This window comes from Syngnathus typhle, linkage group LG1 (genome assembly GCF_033458585.1).
Source record: "Syngnathus typhle isolate RoL2023-S1 ecotype Sweden linkage group LG1, RoL_Styp_1.0, whole genome shotgun sequence".
Lineage (NCBI taxonomy): Eukaryota > Metazoa > Chordata > Actinopteri > Syngnathiformes > Syngnathidae > Syngnathus > Syngnathus typhle.
In genome coordinates this window covers 8,651,100-8,676,147 of record NC_083738.1, presented here as the reverse complement: position 1 = coordinate 8,676,147, position 25,048 = coordinate 8,651,100, and the positions used below count along the sequence as shown (strand labels likewise).

Below are 25,048 nucleotides of genomic sequence, written 5' to 3'. Positions count from 1 at the left end.
AATAATACATTTTATTTGTAGGGTGCCTTTCAAGGCACTCAAGGTCGCTGTACAGACATAAAATAGCATACACAAAATATAAAAACAGTATAAAAGGACATTTCAATAGTTTTGATTGTATAAAAAGTGGATTTGTGTGTTCCACGTAGTTGACCTTATGAATCGTCCTTATGCTCTTTTCTGCAGAATGGTAAGTGACTGTAGTGAAGTTTTGATTTTTTTTCTGCAAACCTCAGCACAGTAATGCATCCAATCTGTTTCCTACTTTATACATTGTTGTTAGCTACAACGATATCTACGATCTACGAGCGGAGTGAAAAGTGCAAAGACGACGAAACAAAAATGTTCACAATCAGTTAAATATTGGCAGTCTTTATTTCAACAAGACTAAGAAATGTTGTTTAATATACATTTTTTTCCTTACAATTCAACATCTATCTCATCTTGCTTTTCCATAACATTTAGGAGATACTCTGACATGTAAAAATCTGTTGTAATGTTACGGCCTCTTTTAGAGACATCTAAAACGGCTGCTCTTTATTTACACTTCTCTTATTCTTTTCAGTTGTACACACACTCTCTCCTCAGAGATGATAGAGTCCATTCAGTTTCCTTGTAGGCCAAATACAGATAGAGGATTACCCACTCCTGTCCAACTCAATTTAGTCCCAAGACTAAAGTTCCTCTGTGGTTAAAAAACACAGCATCCTGCAGCAGGACCAACTCCTGCCTGAAAACGTTGCTGTGGCCCGCAAGCACGCACATTTACCATCATTTCCCAAAACGCTAAATCTGAAAGTTTGTCTTATGGGGACGGGGGGGTGGGGGGTTCTTCAGTCATCTATAAGTCATCAAGATTGCATAAGCAGTCATAGAAATGTTAGTAATATGGGTTAAATTGAAGTAGAGTAATGCCAATCCAATTGCTGAAGCTCAGGCTTCATTATGTTAAATTAAGGCTTCAAGATTTTAAACTGATTGCATAGGGGTTGGTTAAAAGTGAGATTTTTAACAGTGGTGTCCTCACTGATTCAGTCTATTACTGGACTGCTCACTTATTTTGAAGCCATTTTAATGAGAGCTTACAATCAACATGTCAATTACAAAGCCCAAAGAGAGGCAAAAACCTGGTGCACGGTATTTTCTGCCCATCTTTACCATGGCTGGTTGTTTAAGGTCCGTCGTGGTACATGGAAAAGACACTTAAAAATAATAACTTGAAAGACTTTGTGATGTTTAAGTCATCTCAATTTTAGAGCTGACATGGAAAAGTGTTGCGCACAGGGAATTTCTGCACATGGCGGAATGGATACAATTCACTTTCATCTGAAATCATTTTACCATTGGAAGTTGCCAATTACTGTATATATGACTGATTGGGGAAAAAAAACAACCCAAAAAAACATCGATTGCATTCATTTTGGTTGTGACAAAACTACATCAACCATTAGTTGAAATGATGAGATAGAAGGTGAGGATGGATAAATTAGGGTTCATGAGGAGTCCAATTTGAGTGGAAAAGGCCATGCATGAGGTACAAATATGCAACCAAGACGCACAGGAACCAGTTCAACCACCTTAAGGTAGCATTCAAAACCCACTGTAGTACCTAATATAAATCTTCATACCAAAAATAGCTATTAAAAAATACAGCACCTCTTCCACATAAAAAAACCCTGTGTTAAAATAATCTTTCCTTTTGATCGAAGCACTCTCTTTTGGTTCTCTTGTCTAGACAAATGTGTGAAACCTTCAAGCGTGTAAGACTGTACAAATTCAGGTCTTCCATCGTGAACTGAGTTTACATATAGTACAAAAGCATTTGGGGGGCATTTGGGACTTGTCGGCTTTGTCGTTTTCTGGGGTAACACCAGCAGTCACGCTCCTTCTCAGGCCCGATGTCAATTCACAGGGGCGCCAGCCACAGATAACGCCATTCGACAGACGCTTTCAACTCCATAATCACTAGATTGCACTAACATAGAGAACATGTATGAGGTATGACCTTACTACTGAACAGCAAAACATTTAAGTGAGGCTGTGATTATGCTCATACCCGACCAATATAGTCTGTGCAGGTTTGGACTCAAAGGGAGCCCCTCAAAGCTGTTGTAAAAACAATTCCACCCCCCTGAAAAGGGGTGTAACATCTTTCTTTGTATTTTGTTAGGATGAAGTAAGGCAGCAGCCCTGACAAGACAATCTATCTTTCCAAGGCAAACGCAGAGCCTTCAGTTACGTTGAGAGAAACCAGTCAAGAATCTCTAATCCCAGAATTTCGTACTGGCTGTTTGTAGGCATATGCATAAACGCAGAGATTCACAGTTTGCACACAGAGTGATATATGACTGTCAGAAATAAACACTCATCATCACTGCTCAAACATAACGACTGCCATCTATGTTATGTTGCAGATCTCTGTAGGATGGAAGGACAGCACTGATGAGGAAGCTATGTTCCATCATAGGTACCGGGTGCTGGGTATATATTGTAGATGGCAATCATTGAAGAAGGCACACACTCAAGTATTAGATTCAACTGCCTAATAAGACACGTTATAGCTTTTCTAATGCTGCAGGCACGCCCATCGTGTAGCTCCAACAGGGAGTCAAGATTTTACCTAGTGAGAAAGGTGGCTTTCTTGGCATGAGAATGAGATTGTTGTACACTGTTGTCCTCAAAAGATGCAAACAAAATAATTAAAAGTGAAATTATTGTAATATTAAGAAGAGCCCCCCTCCCCCCCTTCCACAAATGGTGGACTGTCCGAGGGCCTGAAGGCAGTCTTGTTAAAGTCTTTCTGACGGTTTTCCTCTTCCCTCCATCCTTCTCAGTCATTCTCTTTGTCTCACAGCCCAAATACTTTTATCTCAAGTGGGCGGCAAGCAGGGCCAGCCCGCAGAGTGCTAGTGCCATGCTTCCCTGCAGGGTTACACCATCTGATTTGTCCCCCTGCACCAGATTAACTCGAGGATCCACGGGATTGGGAGGAGTGGAGAAGTAGATGTCCCGATCTGTGTCACAGGATGGAGAATCGCAGCCGCTGCCGCTCTCCTCTCCTCCGCTGGCTTCCTCGTCTGAGTATGCAGAGAGAGGCGGAAAGTGATGTACATTGGGTCACAAGCAATTAGAAGATTCACATTCTCACCGTTCTCAATTGAGATATCGTTGCCGTTGTATGCAGCTTTCAGCCAACTCGTCATTTCCTTCAGAACCGCAATCTGGCTTCGAATCACAATGTCTGGCTTCGTGATGTCCACGTCCACGTCGGGGTTGGACACCTGATTGGCCAGCCCATTGCCAATGACTACTGCCTCATACCTAGGAGACAAACTCATCAATATGAGTGGTGGACTTGAAAAAATATTTGAACACTCAACCCTATACTTTTCAAAATACTCCATAAACGCATGTGGTGTCTGAAATAGTTTACCTGCTTTTGGCTGTTCCATTCCAGCAGTCATCACCAGGTGCAATGCTCTCACCAACACAATGAGTGTCTGGCAGTGTGGACCAGAACTTCTTGACGTGTTTCAACTTTTTCTTTACATCACTCGTCTGTTGTTGAAAACACACAAGTCAAGCTCCGCCCTACACAAAGACATCCAGTGCTTCGTATAGAACACTTTACCAGTCTATCTAAGCTTGTTCCAGCAGCAGTGGTAGGTCTTGCGTCAGGGCTGTAGGGGCGGAAGCGGCCAGTGAAAACGGTTTCTTTGGCAGAACGCTTGGCGCGGCTAAGTTTAGGCTGGCCACATCCATGGAATACCTGTCAGAGGAGAGAAGGGTTAACTGCTATTAAGTTTGTGTATTTCTCGCATCCGTCAAAGAGATGGGAAAATACCGACCTTCTGTGAAACTTGCATGCTGTTCTCTTGCATGTTCATGATGGCATCGGAAAGCTTCACATCAATGGGATCCATGACGGATTCGAAATTGAATGGACCCTCCAGCCTCTCAGCCAAACCAAGCATGGCATCTACAACAATTGGACAAACTACCGCGTTAGAAATCATTCATGCCAAAGTACCTCTCATCACCTCAAACGGTTGCTATAGCGATTAATGTCCAGTAGGGGGAAGCAACGACTCAAAAGCTACTGCATAGTGCTGTGGCTCTAAGTCCCAGGTGGCTGGCTCCACACAACAAAGTTGAACAAAATGGTCCATTTGAAACACAAGCCACTAAGGTGTGCTTTGAAACATTTTTGTTGCATTTATATTTCAATCATCAGTATGCTAGAAAAGCTACAAAACTTCCATTTGTAATGTCACAAAATGTAGACACTAAAGATGATTACGTACTTCTTGCTAATCAGTGTAAGGACAGGGAGAGTCCACACAAGTGAATCTGGAGTCACTCACCAAGAAAGTTGTTCCATTCTGTGTCCAGGTCTGCCTGGTTAGCCAAACAGCCCCGCATCACATTCAGACAATAATTCTGGCAGGGCTTCAGCGCCACTTGGCCCGAGCAGTAGGGACAGTACAACATTTTCATGGCCGCTTGCACACAGCTGGGAGACGCGTTGACCTGCAGGTCAGTTGGAAGACAAACATTGACTCAATAACATATTTGGACACTGACTATTTAGTATTTCACAAAACAGTATAATCTAATCATCAATTAATCACTCCGTGCTGTGGAAAAACATGTCATAGCAGAAAAAACAAAGTGGTTTATGTTATCAGCCTGGAAGGGAACTGCAGCCAAGAATGATATGCGTTCAGGAAACACAGCGCTGCATTCCGTGAGAAAGGTTCATTTCGCTAGCAAAAGCGCGCCTCTTCCATTCTTACCGTCGAGACTTTGTTGATCACCTGTGGCATAAGGTTTAGGCCACGCACAAATGTACGCGCGGCAACAAAAGCACGCGTCAACTGGATGCGGAGCTTGCGGGGCACGTCCCCAAAAGGTTGCAACTGCTCCGTATGCCGGCTGACGCACTCCATGTAGGCGTCGCTGAATTCATATTGCACGTTGACCAGCCGGAACATCCTCTCCAGGAGGTCGGCCCAAAAGTCCGACAGCATGGAGTCCAGGTTTACGGCCGAGCTGCCGGACACGTAGTAGCGCGTCAGGGACTGGAAGAAGTTCTTGAAGAGCTCGGCATTCTGCACGTACATCATCCCGTACGTTCGTACAAACATGTTGTGCAGTGACTCCTCTGCATTTTTCAAAAGTTCTCGGAAGAACTCTGTAGGAAAGGGGAGACAAGGGGAGATTTGTGTCATTCCGAAACAAACAACCTGACCATTTCTGACCATTGTGCATGCAATATTTATTAATTGCGCCAGAAAGCAATTGAGGAAAAAATACAGTGCACTATCTGGCTTCAGATACTTTACAGGGGTGTCAAACTCATTTTTGTCACAGGCCACATCGTAGTCGTAGTTTCTTTCGGGGGGCCGTTATATATAGCTGTTAATGCCTTATACGCATTATATACAGTATAGGCTACACAAAAACTAATGAAGAACTAGCTTTGAAATCAAAGACTAGTAAACCCGTCAGACGTTTCAAAAAGAGGAATGGTACAAAAAGAAATGCCAGCAAAAGTGAAGATAATTTGTCATTTTAGTATTGAGACACAGTTGATGCACAATTTGTCTTTGCGGGTCATATATAATGATGTGGAGGGCCGTATCATTTCAATAGTGGCCTTTTTGCCAAATCAAATTCCACACAAACTACGAAAGAAAAAGAAATGTAAAGTACCAATGTTGAAATAATCTACTTTACTGAAGCCCTAAACCAAAGGATCAAAACGTGCAGGCTACAATGCAGGCTGTTGGAAAACGTCTGGCTCAGTAATGCATTCAGCGCAGACATCTCCTTACATCAAACTGACCTTCATCAATGGCATTTTTTTCTGTTGTCACATTCCATTGGCTTTCCTTTCTCCCTGTTTCTCTTGGACAGTCCTTCAGAGGCATTTTTCAATAGGATTACTGAATAATGAGAACTGTTTTTCCTCCTACATATGGACCTGTATGCCTTTTACCCATCCCAACATCTCCCTCCCTATACTGCTTTCACTTCATCAGTTCCTTCAGCCATCTCTCTTCAGTAGACAAGGAACAATGACCTACTTCATCCTGAGGAATGTCCATCACCCCCCTTCTCCACCTACCCTCAATAATCCAGTCCCCCTCAGCCCCCGACTCTCTTAATCTGAACAAAATGAGAATTCCACAGAGTCACTGAAAAATGCGTCGCCTTCAGTCGTGCATGCATGCAAGCGAACGCTCGCAGCCCCCCTTTCACTCATCTCCTTTCTATCCACTCTTGCTCTTCTCCCCCTCGCTGCTGCGTGCAGACAAAACTTCTGCCCCACAGCAGTTCTCTGGGTGCCCTATGGTCGCCTTTGAAATGTAAAGTTCCCATGCTCTCACAGAGGGAGACACTAAACGTTCCTTAGCCACACATGCGCGTGCACGCGCACGCACGCACGCACACAGTCCCCTTGTAATGCTGTCACTTCCACTCCAGACTGACACACTAAAAAGAAAAAAATGGGGAAGGGGAGGATTGAGGGTAGCGTGGGGTGGGTTAAGTTGAGGGCTTTTTTAACTCCAAAGCCCCACTGTGTTGCCAAGGATACCGGAAACACCGCAGCCCCCAAATCACATGCACAGGCACACACAGCAGATGACAAGAAACCAAGTTGTACTCTTCACTGACTGAGATTACATCAAGAGGTTCACTCGTAACCGTGGAATTTGATAGTAGCAACAAGTGTAACGTCGGGAAAACGAAGAGGTCAGGGTTCCACATTCACGATGCAACCCAAAGATCTCTGACGCTGACTTGACTGGGAGAGTGGACATTTCCTGAATAAATATAAATCAACCTGCCATTTAATAGTAAATATCTATCCATTCATTGTGAATTGATAATCATTCATCTGTCCACTAAAATTATTTCGTGCATCACGCTAAATCATTCCGTAAGAATGACTTTTTTTTTTTCTCGTAATGCTTGGAAAATGTCAAATATTCAGTTAGATTTCATACTTCAAAAAAGGTAACTACGCTGAAGTAAAACCCTCTTCAATGATAAGGTATCAAGACTATCCTAGTATACATAATATAAATAATCTTCAGGGCCACCAGCCCAAAAGTTGAATGTCGGACATGAAGAGGAGGACGATGAGGGAAAGGGGCAAGACCGTGCCAAGAGGATGAACACCATTGCACATGCATCTTGCAAAGTTTACGAGAAGAGAAAGGCTACACGTGGCTTGTTAAATGTAGAAGGATACAAATGGTCACATCTATCCTCTGCGGTCCGTCCCCCAACCATTCTGTCATCATGTTGTGGGCCATGATCTTAATCCATTACAGGAGTAGCGGGCATTTTAACCCCCCCCCCCCACACCTGTGTTCCTTTAAACTTCTGCTCCTCCCAATTCCAACCCAATTGCACCCCTATTTGTGCCAATTAGTACTTGCTCGTCACTCTTTTCTCATGGGATGTGATTCTGTCAGTCCTCCTGCTGGCGATGGGTGTCTCTTGTTAGGAGCCTTAATCCACGTTCTTAAATTCCACACATAAGCCTGCCCCGCTGGACAGGGTCAGAGCAATAAGGCCGACAGACAGGCTGAGATCATGGCAAAGCGGGGAGAACTATTTCGGTCTCCTAATTGGCCATGATTGCCAGCTCCAGACGCAGGGTGAGAGCGTGTCTAATCACATACACCACTTCCTGGGTTTGCTAGTAGGGGTGTAACAATTCATCGATACACATCGATTAATCGATATAATGCTCTACGATTTGTTGGCATCGATGCTAAACGTAAACATCAATATATATCGTCCGTTTTTGACCTCGGACATTAGACGCGACTTTATTTTGAAATCCAGTTCATTATTGCTTGCTTCCTCTTTCCGGGAGCAGTGCGCGGCGTGTTGTGTTGTGAGCAGAGCAGGCAGGTGAAAGGGGAGCCGACAACTACGTGGCTCCTGGGCTGGTGCTTTGGCTAGTGTCCAAGAAGACGAGGAAATTCGCTCCTCTTTAGGCTTCAAGTAATTCGTTTGGAAGAATATTCATTTTTCTTTACTTACTTATATGAGAAAAAATATAGGAATTTGATAAAGTTCAGTGTTAAAATAAGCACTTTGTATACTACAATACTCTTGTAATTTCCTAAATAAAGAGTTTGCAGTACCTTGTTGATTTTGCGTACGAATTGTCATAAATCAGGATATTGTTCTATATCGATCGTAGAGCACTATATCGTGATGTATCGTGGATGAATCACAGCAGGCTTTAAGATATCGGCAAATATCGTATCGTAGTTCTTTGTATCGATATGATATCGTATCGTGACAAAACCCGCGATTTACACCCCTATTTGCTAGTGTGTAAATGCATGTCTGTTTTCATCCATAACTCGAGCTGCGTTTCGGCACAGGACTGCTCATGTCGTGTTCATGAACAGTCAATACAAGGAGAAGCACTTTGTGCGTCAACTCTGGGGTGTCCTGGAGTAGAGCAAGTAATTAATAGGACAGGACAGGACAGCAATCTGAACATGTCATAAGCGGTGAGAGGTATCAAATGGTCCAAGTGGAAGAAAGCGCAGCAGGTCTTTGTAAAGAGATCCCACATCTGACAGTCTGGAAAGAGCCGCAAGCTTCCTGCAGTCACGGTGGCGCACAAAAGGTAAACCAAAAGGAGGTTATAATTTCACTGTCAGCAACCATGTTTCATCATTAAGATCATTAAGATGATCCACTCTTCATTTTCGCAATACATTTGCAAATATAAACCGGTGAACTTGTAACATTTATATATTGCGTTTATTTTGTTTTACCCCCACAGAAAACAACATTTTCACTTAATTTTGATTTAATAAACCATTAACCAACCATGGGTATTAATTTGAATAAAATACAGCCATGAGATAACAAAATGTCTGTTCAAATTAAAAAATAAACTATGCTGAGCTGTAGGTGCGAGTTCAATTGATATCAGAAATTCAAGTACGTACATAATCAAAAAGATATGCTAGAATATCAACCTTTTGATGCTTTCAAACTAACAAAAAGGAGGACAAAAATGGCCAGTGGAGAGGCACAAGATGGGGACAGAGGGCAGCGAAAGGAGAAAGCGAGGGGCGGGATGGAGCAAGAGCTGCCACTGCATACCGACACGTCACATTCCAGTTCACATCTGGCTGCAATACACACGCACCCGCTTGCTGACAATCTTTTGCTCTCTTTCACAGACCCGCAAGATGTAAAGGTCTGTGACCCACGGATGCACAGGCGTGTACATACGGCACGCACAACTCGCATACATAAACCAACTAAACTCTCAAGATGTCCATTTCGTCATTCTTTCCATCCCTTCATCTTATCACAAGGAACAGCGGCAGTGGCTAGCTACGAACACAAACAATGCCACTTCCTCTGCTGTTCTGCAGTCTTGCATGTTCCCAAGTGCTTCCGCCCTCCACGAGCGAAATCTGATGATCTGACTATTTACAGGCTACACGGGTGCGTACGCTGGGAGGAAAAGGAAGCACACATCTGAATGTGTGTGGTCCGTCTGAGAGTGTGCGTGTGCGTCTCTCTGGAGAAGGAAAACCGGCAGACGGGGCTGCTGAGGGAGGGCACCGAGATGTTGAGAGACAGGTGGACGACCTAGTGGACACAGACCGACTGTCTCCGCTCAGCAGGTGGGAGCGTCCGTCAAAAATCATGCAGCATGCATGCTGGCTAGCGCTAGTAGTAAGGGAACACTTTGTGGCACTGTGACATGGAAGGTTTGTGTTTGAGTGCTTGCTCACGGTCAAAGTGTTGATGCCTCTGTCGAAAGGTGGACACGAGATTGGTGCTAAGCCTGGAGACAGGGGCTTTGATATCATAGTGACTCTGCTGGCTTAGCTTCTCCTCCATCTCCACCGTGCAGCAGGAGAAACCCTGTGGACACACTTTCAGTGATGCTCCTGGAAGAGGAAAAACAAAAAGCAACAATGTAAAAAATACTGTGAGATCATGTGTCACGACACTATTGAACCTTTATTGGGTCCACAATGGAGAAACTTTCAGGAGGGAAAAAATGCCTTTAATTCAACTCAGGTCAGGTGAACAGCGGAACACAAAAGTTTGCTGCCTCATGACATCATCTCTGAACTTACCGAAACTGCGGACACAGAAAAAGAAAAGTGAAATCAGTGACGGTGATGAGCTAATTTCATTCAGTGCACACATCTGTTCCTACAAGCATGCTGCATCCTCAAGCCAAAAACACATGACTAGGCACGAGTCAGCATTAGGCTCTAAACGCGTCTTGTTTTTCTTGAATATTATTTTACAATAAGATCATTGATGCAGTACCCACAACACATTGCAGTCATCATCATTGCGCTGCACAGTCAATTCATTGTTGTCGTCTTCAGATTACCGCTTCATCACTCAACAGGTATGTAATTCAGAAAAAGGCAGGTTGATGCGGATTACTCTCAAATGATCCCCCCCCACCCCCCCACTTAGGATCCCCATTTTAAAAAGTGATACAACAAAACATCTTTTGGCAATGCAAGTTGCAGCATTAAGAACAGAACAGAATCAATTTCAAACTGATCCAAATAAGGAATTTTCGTGTCAGAATTATCATGGTCAATTCATTAAAACTATTAGGAGCTTGGTCCAATAAGACAGGGGTTTTCAACTGGTTTTGTCAAAGGAACCACCATTATAACCAAGAAGCAACACGGCCTTGGCGGAATATTGTTTTATTTTGCACCGAAGGAGGCTAGACCCATCCAGGCTATTTATTTACATCTGTAGGTCTCTTTTGGGAATACATTTGACACGTGGATGGGTAGAGGATACACAGAATTAGCTGGAAAATAAATCAAGTTTAAATAATGAATCAATTTTGTTTTTAAAAATGTTAGAATCATTTTCCATATCCAATTTTGAGGACCACCTGCAATACCGCCACTGACCACTAGAGGAGCACGGACCACCGGTTGACAATCTAGCAATAAGACATTTCTTAAAAGTTATTGTCTTTGACACATCAGTAACTGTCCAGCATGTCAAAGATACATTTGGACATGAAGGATAAATGTAAAGCAGTGGCAGGAATGACATTTTAAAAAAAAAAAAAAAAAAAAGAGAACACAGGGATCCTTTCAGACCTTGTATGGTGGTGTTTAGTTTTCCCCAAGTGGAGGTGCCTGCAAAGGTTTTTGCAACTTACGCAGGGAAGAGCTTTGACCTGGCCTTTAATAAATAACTTTAGTTTTGCAACTCCACTATTTTTAGGCGTATTCCACCCCTTGTAAAATGTTACTTCTCAGTAATGCATATATTGCTGTACAATATGGACAAAATTTCATATTAAGATATACAATAGGTATTTTTCCAACCCAATAGTGATAAAAAGTTTCCCTTAAATTTACATGAAACAAATGACAATTTACTCCAATAATCTTTTCAATATATTTATCAAACACATCTACTGCAAGCATTAAGTAATGAATAGTAGACCAAATAATCAGCCTACTGATTAAAAAGGTTGATTATATAAAACCCCTTTACGGCCACGTCACGATTACGCCACAATGTTAGCTGGAGGCAAAAGAAGGAAAGCCAGCAGTAAACACTGCTAAATCTATGTAGAAAAATGTCACCTTGTTGAGGTTTTGGTTGCCAAAACCATAAAAAAAATATTCAAACAGAAAACAAATAGTTTTTCAATCGATAGGCGCAGGAGTGATTCACAGCCATAGTTGTTTAAAAGGGATCCAAATAGGGATGCACCCTGGCGCCATAAAGTGGACCCTTCTGTCTGGGATCAAGTCCAGATAATCCTCTCGAGACTTCACAGTCCTTTCCCCAAACTCATCTCTCTCCAACCCCACTCTCCAAGCCGCCCAGCAGGCTTCGTTCATGTACACGTGCGCGCTCACATGTACGCACGCTGGCAGCCCAAACTTAAAACATATTCACACATCACATCACTGCTCAACACATGGCTCTTTGTACAGGCATGATTGGAGTCACTTGGAGCACAGGGTACGCACACACGGACACGTACACTCACACACATACTGAACATTTAGGTCCAACAGACATCCAAGTCGCACCCCTCCCTTCGGCAGGGGCCACACCGCACAGCACTCAGAAGGACTATATCCACATGGAAAATAGCCCTAGTTACCAAAGTACACAAATAAAAGTGAGATTGTCGATATTTCACAGGAATGTCCATACAAATGTTGTATTGTTAGCTCAAAGACTCAAGTCTCTAAAAACTCAGGTCCTTAGCTTATGCAGACTTTAGAAGTAAATTTCTTGCCTTGCTGGTAAACCAAAAAAGAAGCCTTAGGCACAAGACACTGAGTGCGAGTGATCCGGGACTATCGTTACTTATTTACAGCAACCTTTGCCAATCATTTTCCTTTAGTCACCGACACGAATAATCTTTGTTTTGGGTGAGCGGCTTTTTAAGTGCTCAAAGTTGTAACAAGACTCTGAGAAAAAACATTGTTGGCGTGTCACTCTGAAGAGGAAAACAGCTATTTATGGTGGTCAAAACAAGGGAACGGCACCTTGTAAATAAACATGACTGTGTGCTGTGGCATTCATCAGCGTTGCACTACTTCTCCGGCTTTCCTTTGTGGGGAGACCACCATCCCCTTTAAATGGCTCATAAAAATAAGACACTTCCCTTTGACATTGCCCTGCCTCTCAAATGCTTCTCTCAGAAGAAGGATGGCGGGGGAGGTGAAAACGCCTCACAGACAAAAAAAACAGATTAGACACCTTGCCGCCCTCTCTCTGCCTGCCACCATGTGCCCCTGAACCACGCAGACATCGGAGTGCAGGCCCCACCCAACGCCTACACGCCCTCCGCCTTAACCGCCACCACCCTGCAGGCTCAACCAGCGAGGTCAAGGGTTAACAGCCACTCCTCTGAGAGAGGTCCTGTCCTCTGACCACCCCCTTGTCCATCAACCGGGCACATCCACCACACACAGTAACCCACCATCCAAACCTCACTCATCCAATAATAACACCACTAACTCACATCCCCCACAGACACAGTGGCAATTAGGAGTCGTAAAAGTCACAAACACAAGCAAAAACTCTCAATAGGAAGGCCAGTGGTCAATTCACTCCATCTGAAGTCATCAAAGCCCCTTGAGGGCTATTTCGGAACCATCCTGGACTCAAGACATTGATACAAATATTAACACCTTATTAACAGCTATATACAATACCTATTTTGGCCGTCACTAACAAGCTATGGTGCAAGTTTCACACGACAATTTGTTTCTAACAAAGATAATGAGATGAAAAAAACAACACACACCTTAATACCGACTAACGTGACTAAAGAGATGCTTGTATTTTCAATCTGGAACTACAGTATAATAGTATTAAGGTTGCTTGTATTGTCCATAGTAAACAAAATGTTTTCTACTGGAAGAGGAAAAAAACAAAATTAAAAAAGATCAAATTCAGAGAAACACGGCGGCAACAGGCTGTGAAGCAGGGGTGCAACTAATGCAGGAGATTGCTGAATTTTGAATTGCTGTAATGAGTCAGCTTTATATTTTAATTCAGTGTTTTTGAATAATGCGCCTGGTGGAGGGGATGTTACAGAAAGGCACGTATTCACATCAAGTAGCCGTTTGGTCCAACCACAGATTGCTCGAGGGCACCGTGCCAGTGAGTCATATTTAAAGAAAGGTGAAGTGTGTCTTGCGCAAATTCACATTTACATAAAATTCACATTTACATACCTCCCCTCAATGTCAGTGCTATCCTAAAGTAACCCTCACATTTCACTTTGTACACTAACATACTGTACTTGTTTTCCGATTTTTAGGTTTGACTAACATTCCCAAATATTCTGCATTTCGATGAAAGGAATGCAGTGACGTCAAATATGAATCCACTGGGGTATTTTTTGTTTCCTCAATGCTGAATGACTTTTGAGCCTTTGCAATGTGGTTAACCACAAAGAATGATGTTCTGAAAGCACTTTCATTTGTTGAAGGCAGCATTGACTCATCGTCGCCTATTGGGCTTTATGAGTGAGAATCACCTGTCGCTGTAAATCCATAAAGTGGGTCTTCTGGAATTGTCTATGAAATGTAACTTTCTTTTTCTTCTTGGGCATGGGTTCTTGGGTTAATTCTAGGGTTGACAACTCCCTGAAAAATAATTCAGGGACCACTGAGACGGCTGACATGATTGCCTTTACAATTCCTATTTGTGGTATTTGTTTGTGGCTGAGTTGAATAAGATGAATATTTTTTAATGTCACGAATGCATGACAAAGATATCCAGAAATAGACTTTAATACAATCTGAATAAAATTAACTTACAAATAAATATATTTCAAAATTGTTCTGCCAATCTGGTCTTTTATGTGTTCACAGGTTAAAGTGAACAAGAGTAGGACTGTGCATACACTCATTGGTGGCAATAAATTACCAATTCAGGCACCAAGTGACATCAGAATGTGACAAACCAAGCCTGGAAACAATACGCATTGCAATGCTGCCTGCCTCCGGTGATGTAGACCGGCTGTCTGAGATGAGAAACCAGGAAGAGAGCTCTAAAAGTGGGTGGGACAATTTGTCGTCGCGCTCATCCCCCAAAAGCCCTTCAATCATTACAGATTGTTTTCGTGGCGTGAACTTCAGTGAAATCGTTTCTACATATAGCCCTATTATATAAGTGGCGATGTTCAGTCCAGTTCAATGTCCGTTTAAGTCTGACCAATTGAATTGAGGCGTTGGACACTTCACAATCTTTCACCGATTATGTGAAGCATGGGGAAAAATATTTTAGTTTTGTCTGTCTTAATACTTTGCTTTATTTCAAGTGCCGAGTACCTACTAGCTGACTAATATTCACCAAGCAGCTAGATCAGCTATTGCAATAGTTGCTTTATGCCTAAACCATGGCCGGTATTTATCTGAAGGAAATGATCTCAAATTGGCATCAGATCATCTTGCTGTGTTCATCTGGATGACTTGCACAGAACAAGAAATTCCATAGAAATGCTGCTGACTTGACCTGACTGGGAAACTAATTTTACAGCACCGATACAGCTGTCCCATGACTCTATTCATTACTAGTCAAAGTGTGTCACTGATGAAACATGGGTGGAACTTTAAAACCTTTTGCACACATATTTTCAACATCTTTATTCTTCCAATAAAATGTGAGTCATTTGTTTATGCTTTTACTTGAGGTTACTTTGATGCACTAATTTATAATTCGACAGCAGATTCATTCTAACTACTGACTGGAAAGAGTTTTAATGACTGCTTGTTTATTACATGCAGCTACACAACATAGCAACACATTAACCATCACTCACTAAATTGTTGACTTGATAGTCTGACTGACTGAGCCGCAGCAGTGAGTTTCGTCCTTGTGCCTGACGCAGAGTAAGTTGGAGAGAAGCAGTAATTCTCACATGATAAGTGAGAAAATATAAAGGGGATGCGATAACAGCCTTAAGTTCTTGATGATATGATCAGGAACATCTTAAAAAAAAAAAAAACACCCATGACACCCTGAAGACATAAACGATTACTGACCCATATGTCCCGTCGAAACTGATAATCAAATTTACAGTTTGGTACAGTACTTTAGTGTCTCTGATAATTTTCAACATAAAAAAAGAGAACCATTCATGCTTTTCCAACTTGCAGACTTTTAGAGCTCCATTTTTTTTATATGTTTTATGGGTATATTGTTTTATTTATGGAATGTTTAAAAATGTTTAGTGCTTAAGAAGTGAAGTCAACATGTTTCCACATTGATGAAACCTGAATAGTTGAAGTGGTAAACCCACAGATTTCTCAACTGACTTTATTTAAGTGTAAAGCTAATCTGTTATTTTTAATATATCTGATACTGGTTATTGTGATACACTTTATGTGTGTGTATATATATATATATATATATATATACATATTGCGCATACCGAAACGATACCAATGTATCGAATGGTTTGATAGATATGCATGTATTGTTGTACCCCGAATAAAAACCTACATTGAGAAGTGGGAATAGACATAACTGCCAATAGAAAAGCCCTGTAAAGCAACAATCCATTTAAAAAGACAGGAAGAAGCAGTTAAGCGGACGTGTCTGGATTTAATATATTCTGATTTGGAGCCAAAGGCATGGTTTTGGGTGATGACAGTGTAAATTGTTTCCTTAACTAAATTGCGGATTCACACTCTTCCACAAACATCTTCAAAACACTAAGCTGACAAAATTTATAAAAATTTATTTATCCACCGTATTCCTAGGTCCCATGATCCTTAGCATAAAATGTGGGTTGTATGGTGAAACCAGCTCTATTTTTCAATAGGAACTGTTTGTATAACAGCATTTATAACACCATTTTCTACGACAGTTCCCACTGCATGCTAACCACATGACCGGGACGCTTCATGTAAACAAGGTCCATGTTGCACGATGTCATCAAACTGCAATCATTCTTCAAAGTTCACGTGAACATCACTACTTACGTCAACTTCAAACACCCGCGGCAAATATTAGAATGATCAGCTTTGACATTTTGATTTTTATGAGCAAAACGTTTTCCTCGCCACTCAGTACCTCCCATATTTGTTCTGACAGGACTGCCCTCAGGAATAAGCTGGACAGAAATGACTGGTATGTGTAACTTTCTACTTTTAACGCAATGTGTGATTCAATGTGTGTGCATTTAATCAAAATAGTTTATTCATTGCAATTTTTTTTCCCCGAGACTGTCTGTAAGTGTACGGATAGATAAACGATCTCTCATTCGTCATTACCAGAGTTCCGTTACCAATTACTAAATCAGTTGAGTTCTCTGGCCAATTAAAATTCTCCACTTGTGAGTGTTCCAAAAGGCTGTCATCCATGAACATTTACCCAGAAGCGCCTGGGGAGATTCCACAATATCGCAGCAGCCTCTCACTCCGTTTCCCTCTCGCGTCCTGAGCCGGCATCTCCAGCTTTGTGTTCAGGCACAAAAGCTCCCCTGCCTACACCACTTCCCAGGTCACCCCTGTGTCAGGGTTTCAACTTGCTCCTACATTTCCCTGAGAGCATTTACAAATCAAAAAACAGGAACCACCACTGTTTTGTTGCCCCTCTCAAAATGTCCCACAGTTAAGCATTGAAATGATCTTCAGACAATGTCTGACCTTTACGTGCAAAGCAGCATGAAACAAATGTAGCACCACAGTGCTAATGTGTATTTTGCGTGAATGAATTAACATAACTCTTAAAACTAGATTTGAATGGACGACGTGACAGTACAGATAGGTTTCCAAATTAAACATGCATTTGTTCTGTATCTAGGCTGAAAAGTGGCAGTTCTAAACTGTGGCAAATGCGTTAATGATTAGAAGAAGGCAATGACTTTGAGGTCATCCTCTCAGCCAGTGACTTGACAAATACTCCCCTCAGAAAAAAACAAAGCATGGCACATTCACTAATACTCAACATGTCTGACCTATTGAGAACATGCTAGACTTGTATACAAAGGAACTGCAAGTACAATTATAAATGCAATTGACAGTGCACACTAACATTCAACAAAAGTTATTCTGTCTAGCAATTATGTCGGTTATATTAAATGCAAAAAAAATAATGCGAGTAAATCACGCAATTTAGCCTCACTACTGGGAATCAACACATGCTTCAGGGAGGTATCGGCAATAATTCATTGTATCAACTGGCTTTATAGTCCAGATTTTCCTCATGTTGCATGTGCCTTTTGAAGAGCAGAAAGCATTTTGCACATTTGATCTCGTGCTTCTGCTACACTGTATGCCAGCTTTACCCACTCCAATCGTGTGTGTGAGAGATAAAAAAATATTATAGGGAAAGGGTGAGGCAGGATTATGTTAAAAAAAATTGCAGAAGCAGGTTGTGGTTTCATACACAACAAGCAATAATACAGCTTCAGAGAGATGAGGAGCGGGAAAAACACCCTAATGCTAAACAGAATGAGTGGAAATTGGAATTTAAAAAAAAATGCACAAAGAATTAGACACACACATGGACGCAAACACACATGGATGCGGTTAGAATGGTCTCAAAGTGGCCACATCACAGCAGTGGTTTGTGATTGCACTGTCCAACTTGACATCATCTGCTTGCAGGTCGTTATAAACGCACTTTGCTCATGCTATGTTGGACTAAAGAATGAGAGGAGTCATTTTCATTGGCCAGGAAACAAGTCGGCTGTGTTCACACCCACAATGGCGCAAACGCCTGTTTCAAACTGTGCTCCTCTGCAAAATACTAGAAGCAAAACTAACCTGCGCACAATCAAACCATGCTTTGCACAAATATACAGCCCTATGTGTGCGTTGGTAATCTACACCAAGTCGAAATGAGGGCCCTCGTCCTGATTTGGTGAAACACCAGAAAGGTTTGAAAATAATTAAGACAAAATACATTGAGTTATGTTTTTAAAATCCCATTAAAGATAATACGTAACATCTTAAAGCAGCGTAAGACCACTAGATCAAAAAACAGGACATGTCCAGGCAAAGTGCCTCAGGCGGAATGAGGTCAGGTACAAGATTAGGTTTCTGGAGGCTCGGCGCTACAAAGAAGCAACAAAGAGTCCGATATACCTGTTAGGCCTTACGACACTGGACACCAGTTGAGTTGATGGGAAGAAAGCCACTCATCGGAGACAATCAAAGGCACAAGAAAGTCTAAACCTAACAGCACAATGATTTGATGGACCTTAGCGGTGAATGGTGCAGCATGTTCAGAATGTTGCCCCTGTGTATCTCGTCCGCTTGCCATTTGGCTCGTTCACCCATAATTTAAGGCCTGGCGGGACCACTAGGGTTCCTATTGAACACATTTGTCTGCAAACACACCACCCTGAAAACATACCGACCGAATGATTTGAAACTTCAGAACCATCATTAAACAAAATCTTCTTTGATGTGTGAGATTCTTTTGCCTCTAGCCAGCAGGAAGCTTGCCATTGTTTTCATCATGTTTTACATTTCGGTTTTGCTTGAAACATGGCATTGGTTCATAAGTCAGACTCAAAAATGTTTGGCAGCCAAGACACCGCCCTAAGGTTTTTTTGTGGGATGTTTTTTTTTCACTAAATAAAACGAATGAAAACCTCCTGTTCCGTTGTCAAATAGTAGAACTGTAGAGTGAAATAAATCTGAGCACAAGCAGGTCATGGAGGGAATAGATGAATATTGGGAAACCTATTTAGTTTTGAAAGTGAGCTAAGTGTGAGCGAGGGCCTTGTCGGAGGGTGATGTGTCGTAGGATTTGGGAGCAATTAGCATGGATTACAACTCGTTTGGCTTGGAACCAATATTCAATCCAAACACCCCGACAAGAATGTGGCTCTTCTCTCCTTTTCTCAACACAAGTCGTAAAAGGATCGACACAGGGGAGATGTTCAGGAGGATCAATAGCTGAGGAACGTTTCTACTCCAAGCAGTTTATGTAGAAAAGGACTTCAACATCAACAGTAAACAAATAGTGGATAGATGGTTTATGTCACAGCATAAGAGGTGTACCACTCCTTCCTTCCCTTACTCCAACAAAAACACATACGTAATTAATGATCAAGGCCATCATTGAAGTTTTGGATCTGCTGCCATTTTCAATTGTGTAAACGATGCCACCACGAATTTATGTCAAGACAGACCGAGCGTAGACCAGACGCAGCATTGCCACGCATTCCGATTTAAGTGTTTATATGACATCAGCTTGACAGAAAGAGTATACCACCGCTGTGAATCTGAATCAAGTTCCATTCTGATTTGGTGTGTTTATTCCAATTGAGGTGATTGTATGGAGCTTCTTCATTGTGTTTGGTTTCATTCTAATGGGAATACAAGGCTCTGAGTAAACCAGGCTAGAAACTAACTCATATCCGAAAGGTAATACAGGATGACACTGCAGCCAATCAAGTAAACCACTGATAAGCAAATTCTAAGTAAATTCGAAGTGGGTGCAATAGGCAGGAACCTGCCTGTATGATCCAAGTCGGGTGAGACACAGTTCATGTGTTGCAGTGTGCTCCACACAAACATACAGTGCATTGTGCATTTGTGCTCTTTGGATCCCGTCTATTCCCCCTTGCCTCCAGGGCATTCAGGTCAACTTGCCTTGGTCCAAACTCTTTCTTGTCACTCACATACTCCACTTTTTTCTCTGTATGCCTCGGTCAATCCCTCCAGAGCACTTTGTTGCCGAGTGCTCCCAGCTCTGGGGTTCCCAGTGTGTGGGTCTTGGTGGTCCGGTGTGGAATGTGGTGAGGGGGGTGTAAGCAGGCGAGCATATAAGGAGCTACTCAATTGTTCCCTCACACAGCATCCACCCCCCACTGATCTCTCGCTCACTTGGCCATTTGTAGACGTTCTGGCCGAAGCAAAAGATGCAGAGATGGAATTGCTAGCTCTTAGTGGATACACGGCTCTTCAACTAATGCTCAGCACAGAGCATATAAAAAAGGTTTAAGAGGGGGAAACTTAACATTCCAAGTTCAACTGGTTAAGAAATGGGGCTTTCCAAAACTTGGAAAACCAATGCCATGGAAGCCTGACATTTTTAGACTTAAAAAGATTAATTGCATGGAAGACTTTTTCTGAACACTGATTGGCTGCATTGCTCTGGACTGATGATAAGTCGTTGCTGGAATCCGGAGGGCCACTGATGTCTGCACTGCCCTGCTGTGTTCACAGGAAGCTGATAAGAGGGGAGAGGCAGCGCTGAGCTGACAGGTACATGCAGCAGGACTCCCACCCCAAGTCAAAGCCAGGTTCCCCTCACGCCTGGGGTTCACAAAACCTCTGCCTCATGATATCTAAACTCAATTATCCGGAGGACTCACCAAATAGTTACTGAGGAGATGTTGCATATACAGGGTCAGGAAGTGACAACTACTTTTGAATGGGATAACAATCCAGAGGGGTTCTTCAAGCTAGAAATCACAGTCTATTTACTAATATGCCTGTCAGCAACTCTAGGACACTGTTACCTGTAAGATCGAAATCCTTTACATTTACACCATCTTTTAGACAGCAACAAAGATCTAAACCACTTTTAAAGAAGCCATGAACCACTGCAGAACCTGAATCAGTTTAGTACTGGATTGAGGCAACTGATTGTTGAAAAGATGGCAGTCTGAGATGGTTCTCTATGTACAAATACACAGCAAAAATCCCATGTCTGCCCTGCCCGAGGCTATGGCAAGACAGAGTAAATATGCCTTCGACCCTGAGACGAGACCGAGACCCTTAAAAAGTGGTTTGAGAGAAAGCTCAATCTTGGCAACTAATTCAAAATGAGTGGGAGTGAAATGGCACACCTGGAAAGGAAAGGAAACTTGCCAAATAGAAATTGTGTCAATAAAAAAACATGCAGGGCGCTTCACATAAAACAAAGGGCGCCTTTTGAGTTTTATGGGATTGACCTTGAGGAAACAGACAAGACATTTGACTGGTTGTTTCATAGTTAATTTACACTGGAGTTCAAATTGTAGTTCAAACTGCCCCTGAAGAGCATCTCTCGGTGATAAAAGGCCTGATATGCCACAACAATCCAACAATTGTGATTCATTCTGATTCGACTTTGAAAATTCGGATTCACTGATCATTTTTCATTCATGCACCGCCCTACTGATAAGATTAAAAAAGAAATCATGACACGAGGCTTACAAAATTTCCACTGAACAGAACTAGCTTGAAGGAATCATCATATTCTGTAATAGATAAGAAATTGAGCCTTGGATGTAGATTGTGGAATAAGACTGATCCCATGTGAGCAACAAGGAATTCACAATCTGAGCCTCCTGTTACTGTCCATCACTTAATTTAGTCTACGCTGAGGCAATTGGGGTTTCCATTTCACATTTACTGCATTACAACATGTTTATTGTAACTCTTGTCCGGCTTCAACAAAGCCCCCCATAGTAACATTAACGGTAACAAACATCCCTCCTGCTGCACTGTGCCAACAATAACACAAGATGTCCATGGTTGTAAAAAGTAGGTTTTTCAATCTTGTGTATCCTATAGGAGTCATATTCCACCAGTCTGATTTACTATCAATGTAAGAGTGCCAATAAATATTTCAAGAAGTACTTATTCACCACCTGGTACACGTTTTCTCTCTCCAAATAATAAAAAAAAAACTAAGGTTATTCCGGAATAAGGGCTCAAGCTATGTTGCGTTCTCATCGGGGTTGGTTCAAGGTTGCAAAGGTTTTGCCTGTACTTTCCTTGCGACAAGGAAAATCACTAAAACTGCTGGTGAACGCCTGGTGAATGTTTTGCGATCATTTGCGACCTTGAACAAAACTCTGACAATAACGCAAATTTTGATACCTTCACCAACAGTCAACCTCAGTGGCATATGGCCATTACAGTACCGTTAACCTGGAGCTGTTGCTATGCACTTACAGTACATAGTACAACAGTTCAAGAGCAGAAACGGTTTGCGGACACTCCTTACCAACAGTAACAAGAATGAACCTTGAGACTTGTAGCGCTCTATGGATTCATTATCTTGGTTTCCATTTATGACAAAGGGAACTCATTGAGACTTTGTGCTTAACGCCCAGACATACATACACCAAAAGGTTATTGTGAGGAAAAACTATGCGTGGAGGTCATTAACATAAATAAATCTCGCTTGACCTTCTTTCAAATCCCCCCAAATGCAGCACAATATTAAACGTGACCAATGTGGACATGTTGTGGTATTCTCAATGGCTTTTTAGAATCACAATGACAAACAAACAGACAAACAAACAAACAAACACCACAAACAATGGGACTTTTTTCTTGTCGCCAGGAAATTTTGAATGTGATAAAAAAATTCCCTGGCGTCAATAAAAGTAGAAGATAACATCTGGCGACCGTTTGGCGAACATTTGCGACTTTTAACGTACACCGACGAGAGCCCAACATTCGAAAACACTCGCACTTGTTCGCCGCTATAGAAAAACACTTGCACTTGTTCACCACTTAGTGGGACAGAGGACTACTTGTATGAAATGCAAGACATGCTCTACTCTTTTGACAGGTACACCCGAATAAATCATGTTAATGGGCAACAATTCCGCAAAATCCTCAGATCACATCTTTCATTATTAATACTGTTGACAACACTTTATTTTTAATTAAAGCAAATGTCATCACCCTTTGTTTAATGTGAAGAAGTGGTCCAGCTAATGAAAGCCACTGGCAAATAAATTGTTGACACCAAATCGACACAGGAATGCTTGGCAAACCAACATCTGAAATGTGCATTGTTAAGCAGAGAGCAAAGAAAAAGTGGAAATCAAACTGAAATGAAATTAAAGCAACAGTCCGGGTAAGTGAGCATATTCATTTACCCACCATAAAAAGGAAATGAGAGAAGGGAGGGATTTGAAGTATGCCGGGCACAGTGGAATTTCAAACCCCAACTTTGCTCCCCCACTCCAACCCTCAATGTAAAAGTCACCACCATTTGTTTCCATTACTTGGGTTTAACAAAAGGGATGTGTTTTTGTTGGGATAGAATAGTATGTCTTATAACACAATTCATCAGAATGTCCTTACAAAAAAATAACTTTTGTCAAACTTGACATGTAATTTGGAAGACTGTTTATTTTGACATATTGCAATAGCAAAGATTAATTTGCATGGTTTCTAACATTGCTTAAACCCGTGCTTTGACTTTATCAATGCATTGCTGAAAAGGAGATCATTTTGGAGAGGAAACAAAACAAATCAGAAAACATGTTTTTACTACTTCCAAACACTCAACAAATTCCCTGCCAGCATGGAGGTTTTACTGCGGAAGCTTGAAAGTAAACACAAGCTGGCTTCTTTCAGTGGGGAACACACTGTGTGTGTTGATTATACCTCTCCATTGTTATGAATTGCCTTCAAGTATTTCCTAAATGAATGTTATATTTACTGGCTGAAGCAGTGAAGTGTTGCCAGACACTCACGAGGAAAAAGTTCACAAAAGGCAGCAAAGCATCTTATGTATTTTGAAATACTATGAACTAACGAACTACTATTGTAACTGCTCTGGAACCAAGCAATCATTAAAAAATGTTTAACGATGATTTTTTTTCCTCCAGTTTAAATGATAGACAAAAGCAAACAAGGATGATGTTACATTGTTAAATTGATTTTGCTAATTACTATGAGACCGTTGGACCACCAGAAGACTTCTGGGGCCTATAGCGGACCCCGATCCCCATGTTGAGCACCATTCATTCAGACCAGTTTTTAAACCATTCATAGAGAAAATGAAATAACATTTTGAATTTACCGTTAACGCCTTTGTTGGGAACATCGTTGACGTTGAAACCTTTGGAACTGTAAGCAACTCGAACATCGTTGCAGTTTTTCGACTTTTGCTCCGCCGTGGCCGAAACGCAAAACACGACCAGCGTGCTAAGCACACACAACACCAGCAGCGTCTTCATGTTTTGTCCGTTTCAGAGAGACAAAAAAATAATAAATAAAATAAAAGAAGTAACCAGATCGGTGAGTGCAAAAGGTGTCCAGCGGTTATCTAAGTTTGAGCTACGCTAATATTCCTCATGGATCTAGACGCGTTGGTTTCCTTCAGCTCAACAGACGCTTCATTCACTCAACAGAAAGGGAGCAAAAATCCAAATCACCGAAAACTGCTGGAAAACACACACGCTAACTTATTCCCTTAAACAGAGAGTGTTAAACGAAAATGTCCACTTTCAGAGTCTCATAAAAACAGAAAGACGAGCCCAAACAAATGTCTTGGAAGAGTATAAAAAACTTTTTAGACTCCAGACAAAAATCCCAAAAGCTGGCTCCTCACTTTCGACGACAGTAATAACCACATGCGGGGGAAAGACGACAAAGGGGTCTTGTTTTGTTTCTTTTCTCGCCTTGTGTCCACACGCAAGGAGGCCTTGATTTCTGCGGGTCGGGACACTGGACTATAAAGTCGTCCTACTGCGATCCAGATGCAGGCTGAAGGCGCTGATAGACACCCAGGAGAGAAGAGAAGTTCCGGGGAC

At 41.9% G+C, this 25,048-nt stretch overlaps 1 protein-coding gene across 1 annotated transcript; it reads right to left on the bottom strand.

Moving 5' to 3' along the window:
* Positions 1 to 356: 356 nt before the first annotated feature.
* gpc4 (glypican 4) lies at positions 357 to 25,048 on the bottom strand. Its single transcript, XM_061280548.1, has 9 exons — positions 24,316 to 25,048; positions 9,795 to 9,953; positions 4,797 to 5,194; positions 4,365 to 4,530; positions 3,849 to 3,979; positions 3,632 to 3,769; positions 3,434 to 3,558; positions 3,149 to 3,321; positions 357 to 3,077 (listed from the first exon to the last, which is right to left on the bottom strand). Exons 1-9 carry the CDS (start codon positions 24,470 to 24,472, stop codon positions 2,866 to 2,868), a joined length of 1,659 nt encoding a protein of 552 aa, XP_061136532.1. The 5' UTR covers positions 24,473 to 25,048; the 3' UTR covers positions 357 to 2,865.

Coding starts and splice junctions, on each gene's coding strand:
- gpc4 (XM_061280548.1), bottom strand. CDS start 24,472: ATGAAGACGCTGCTGGTGTTGTGTGTGCTTAGCACGCTGGTCGTGTTT. Junction 3,770..3,848: donor GCATGCAAGTTTCACAGAAG/GTCGGTATTTTC, acceptor CTCCTCTGACAG/GTATTCCATGGATGTGGCCA. Junction 3,322..3,433: donor AATGGAACAGCCAAAAGCAG/GTAAACTATTTC, acceptor TTTGTCTCCTAG/GTATGAGGCAGTAGTCATTG.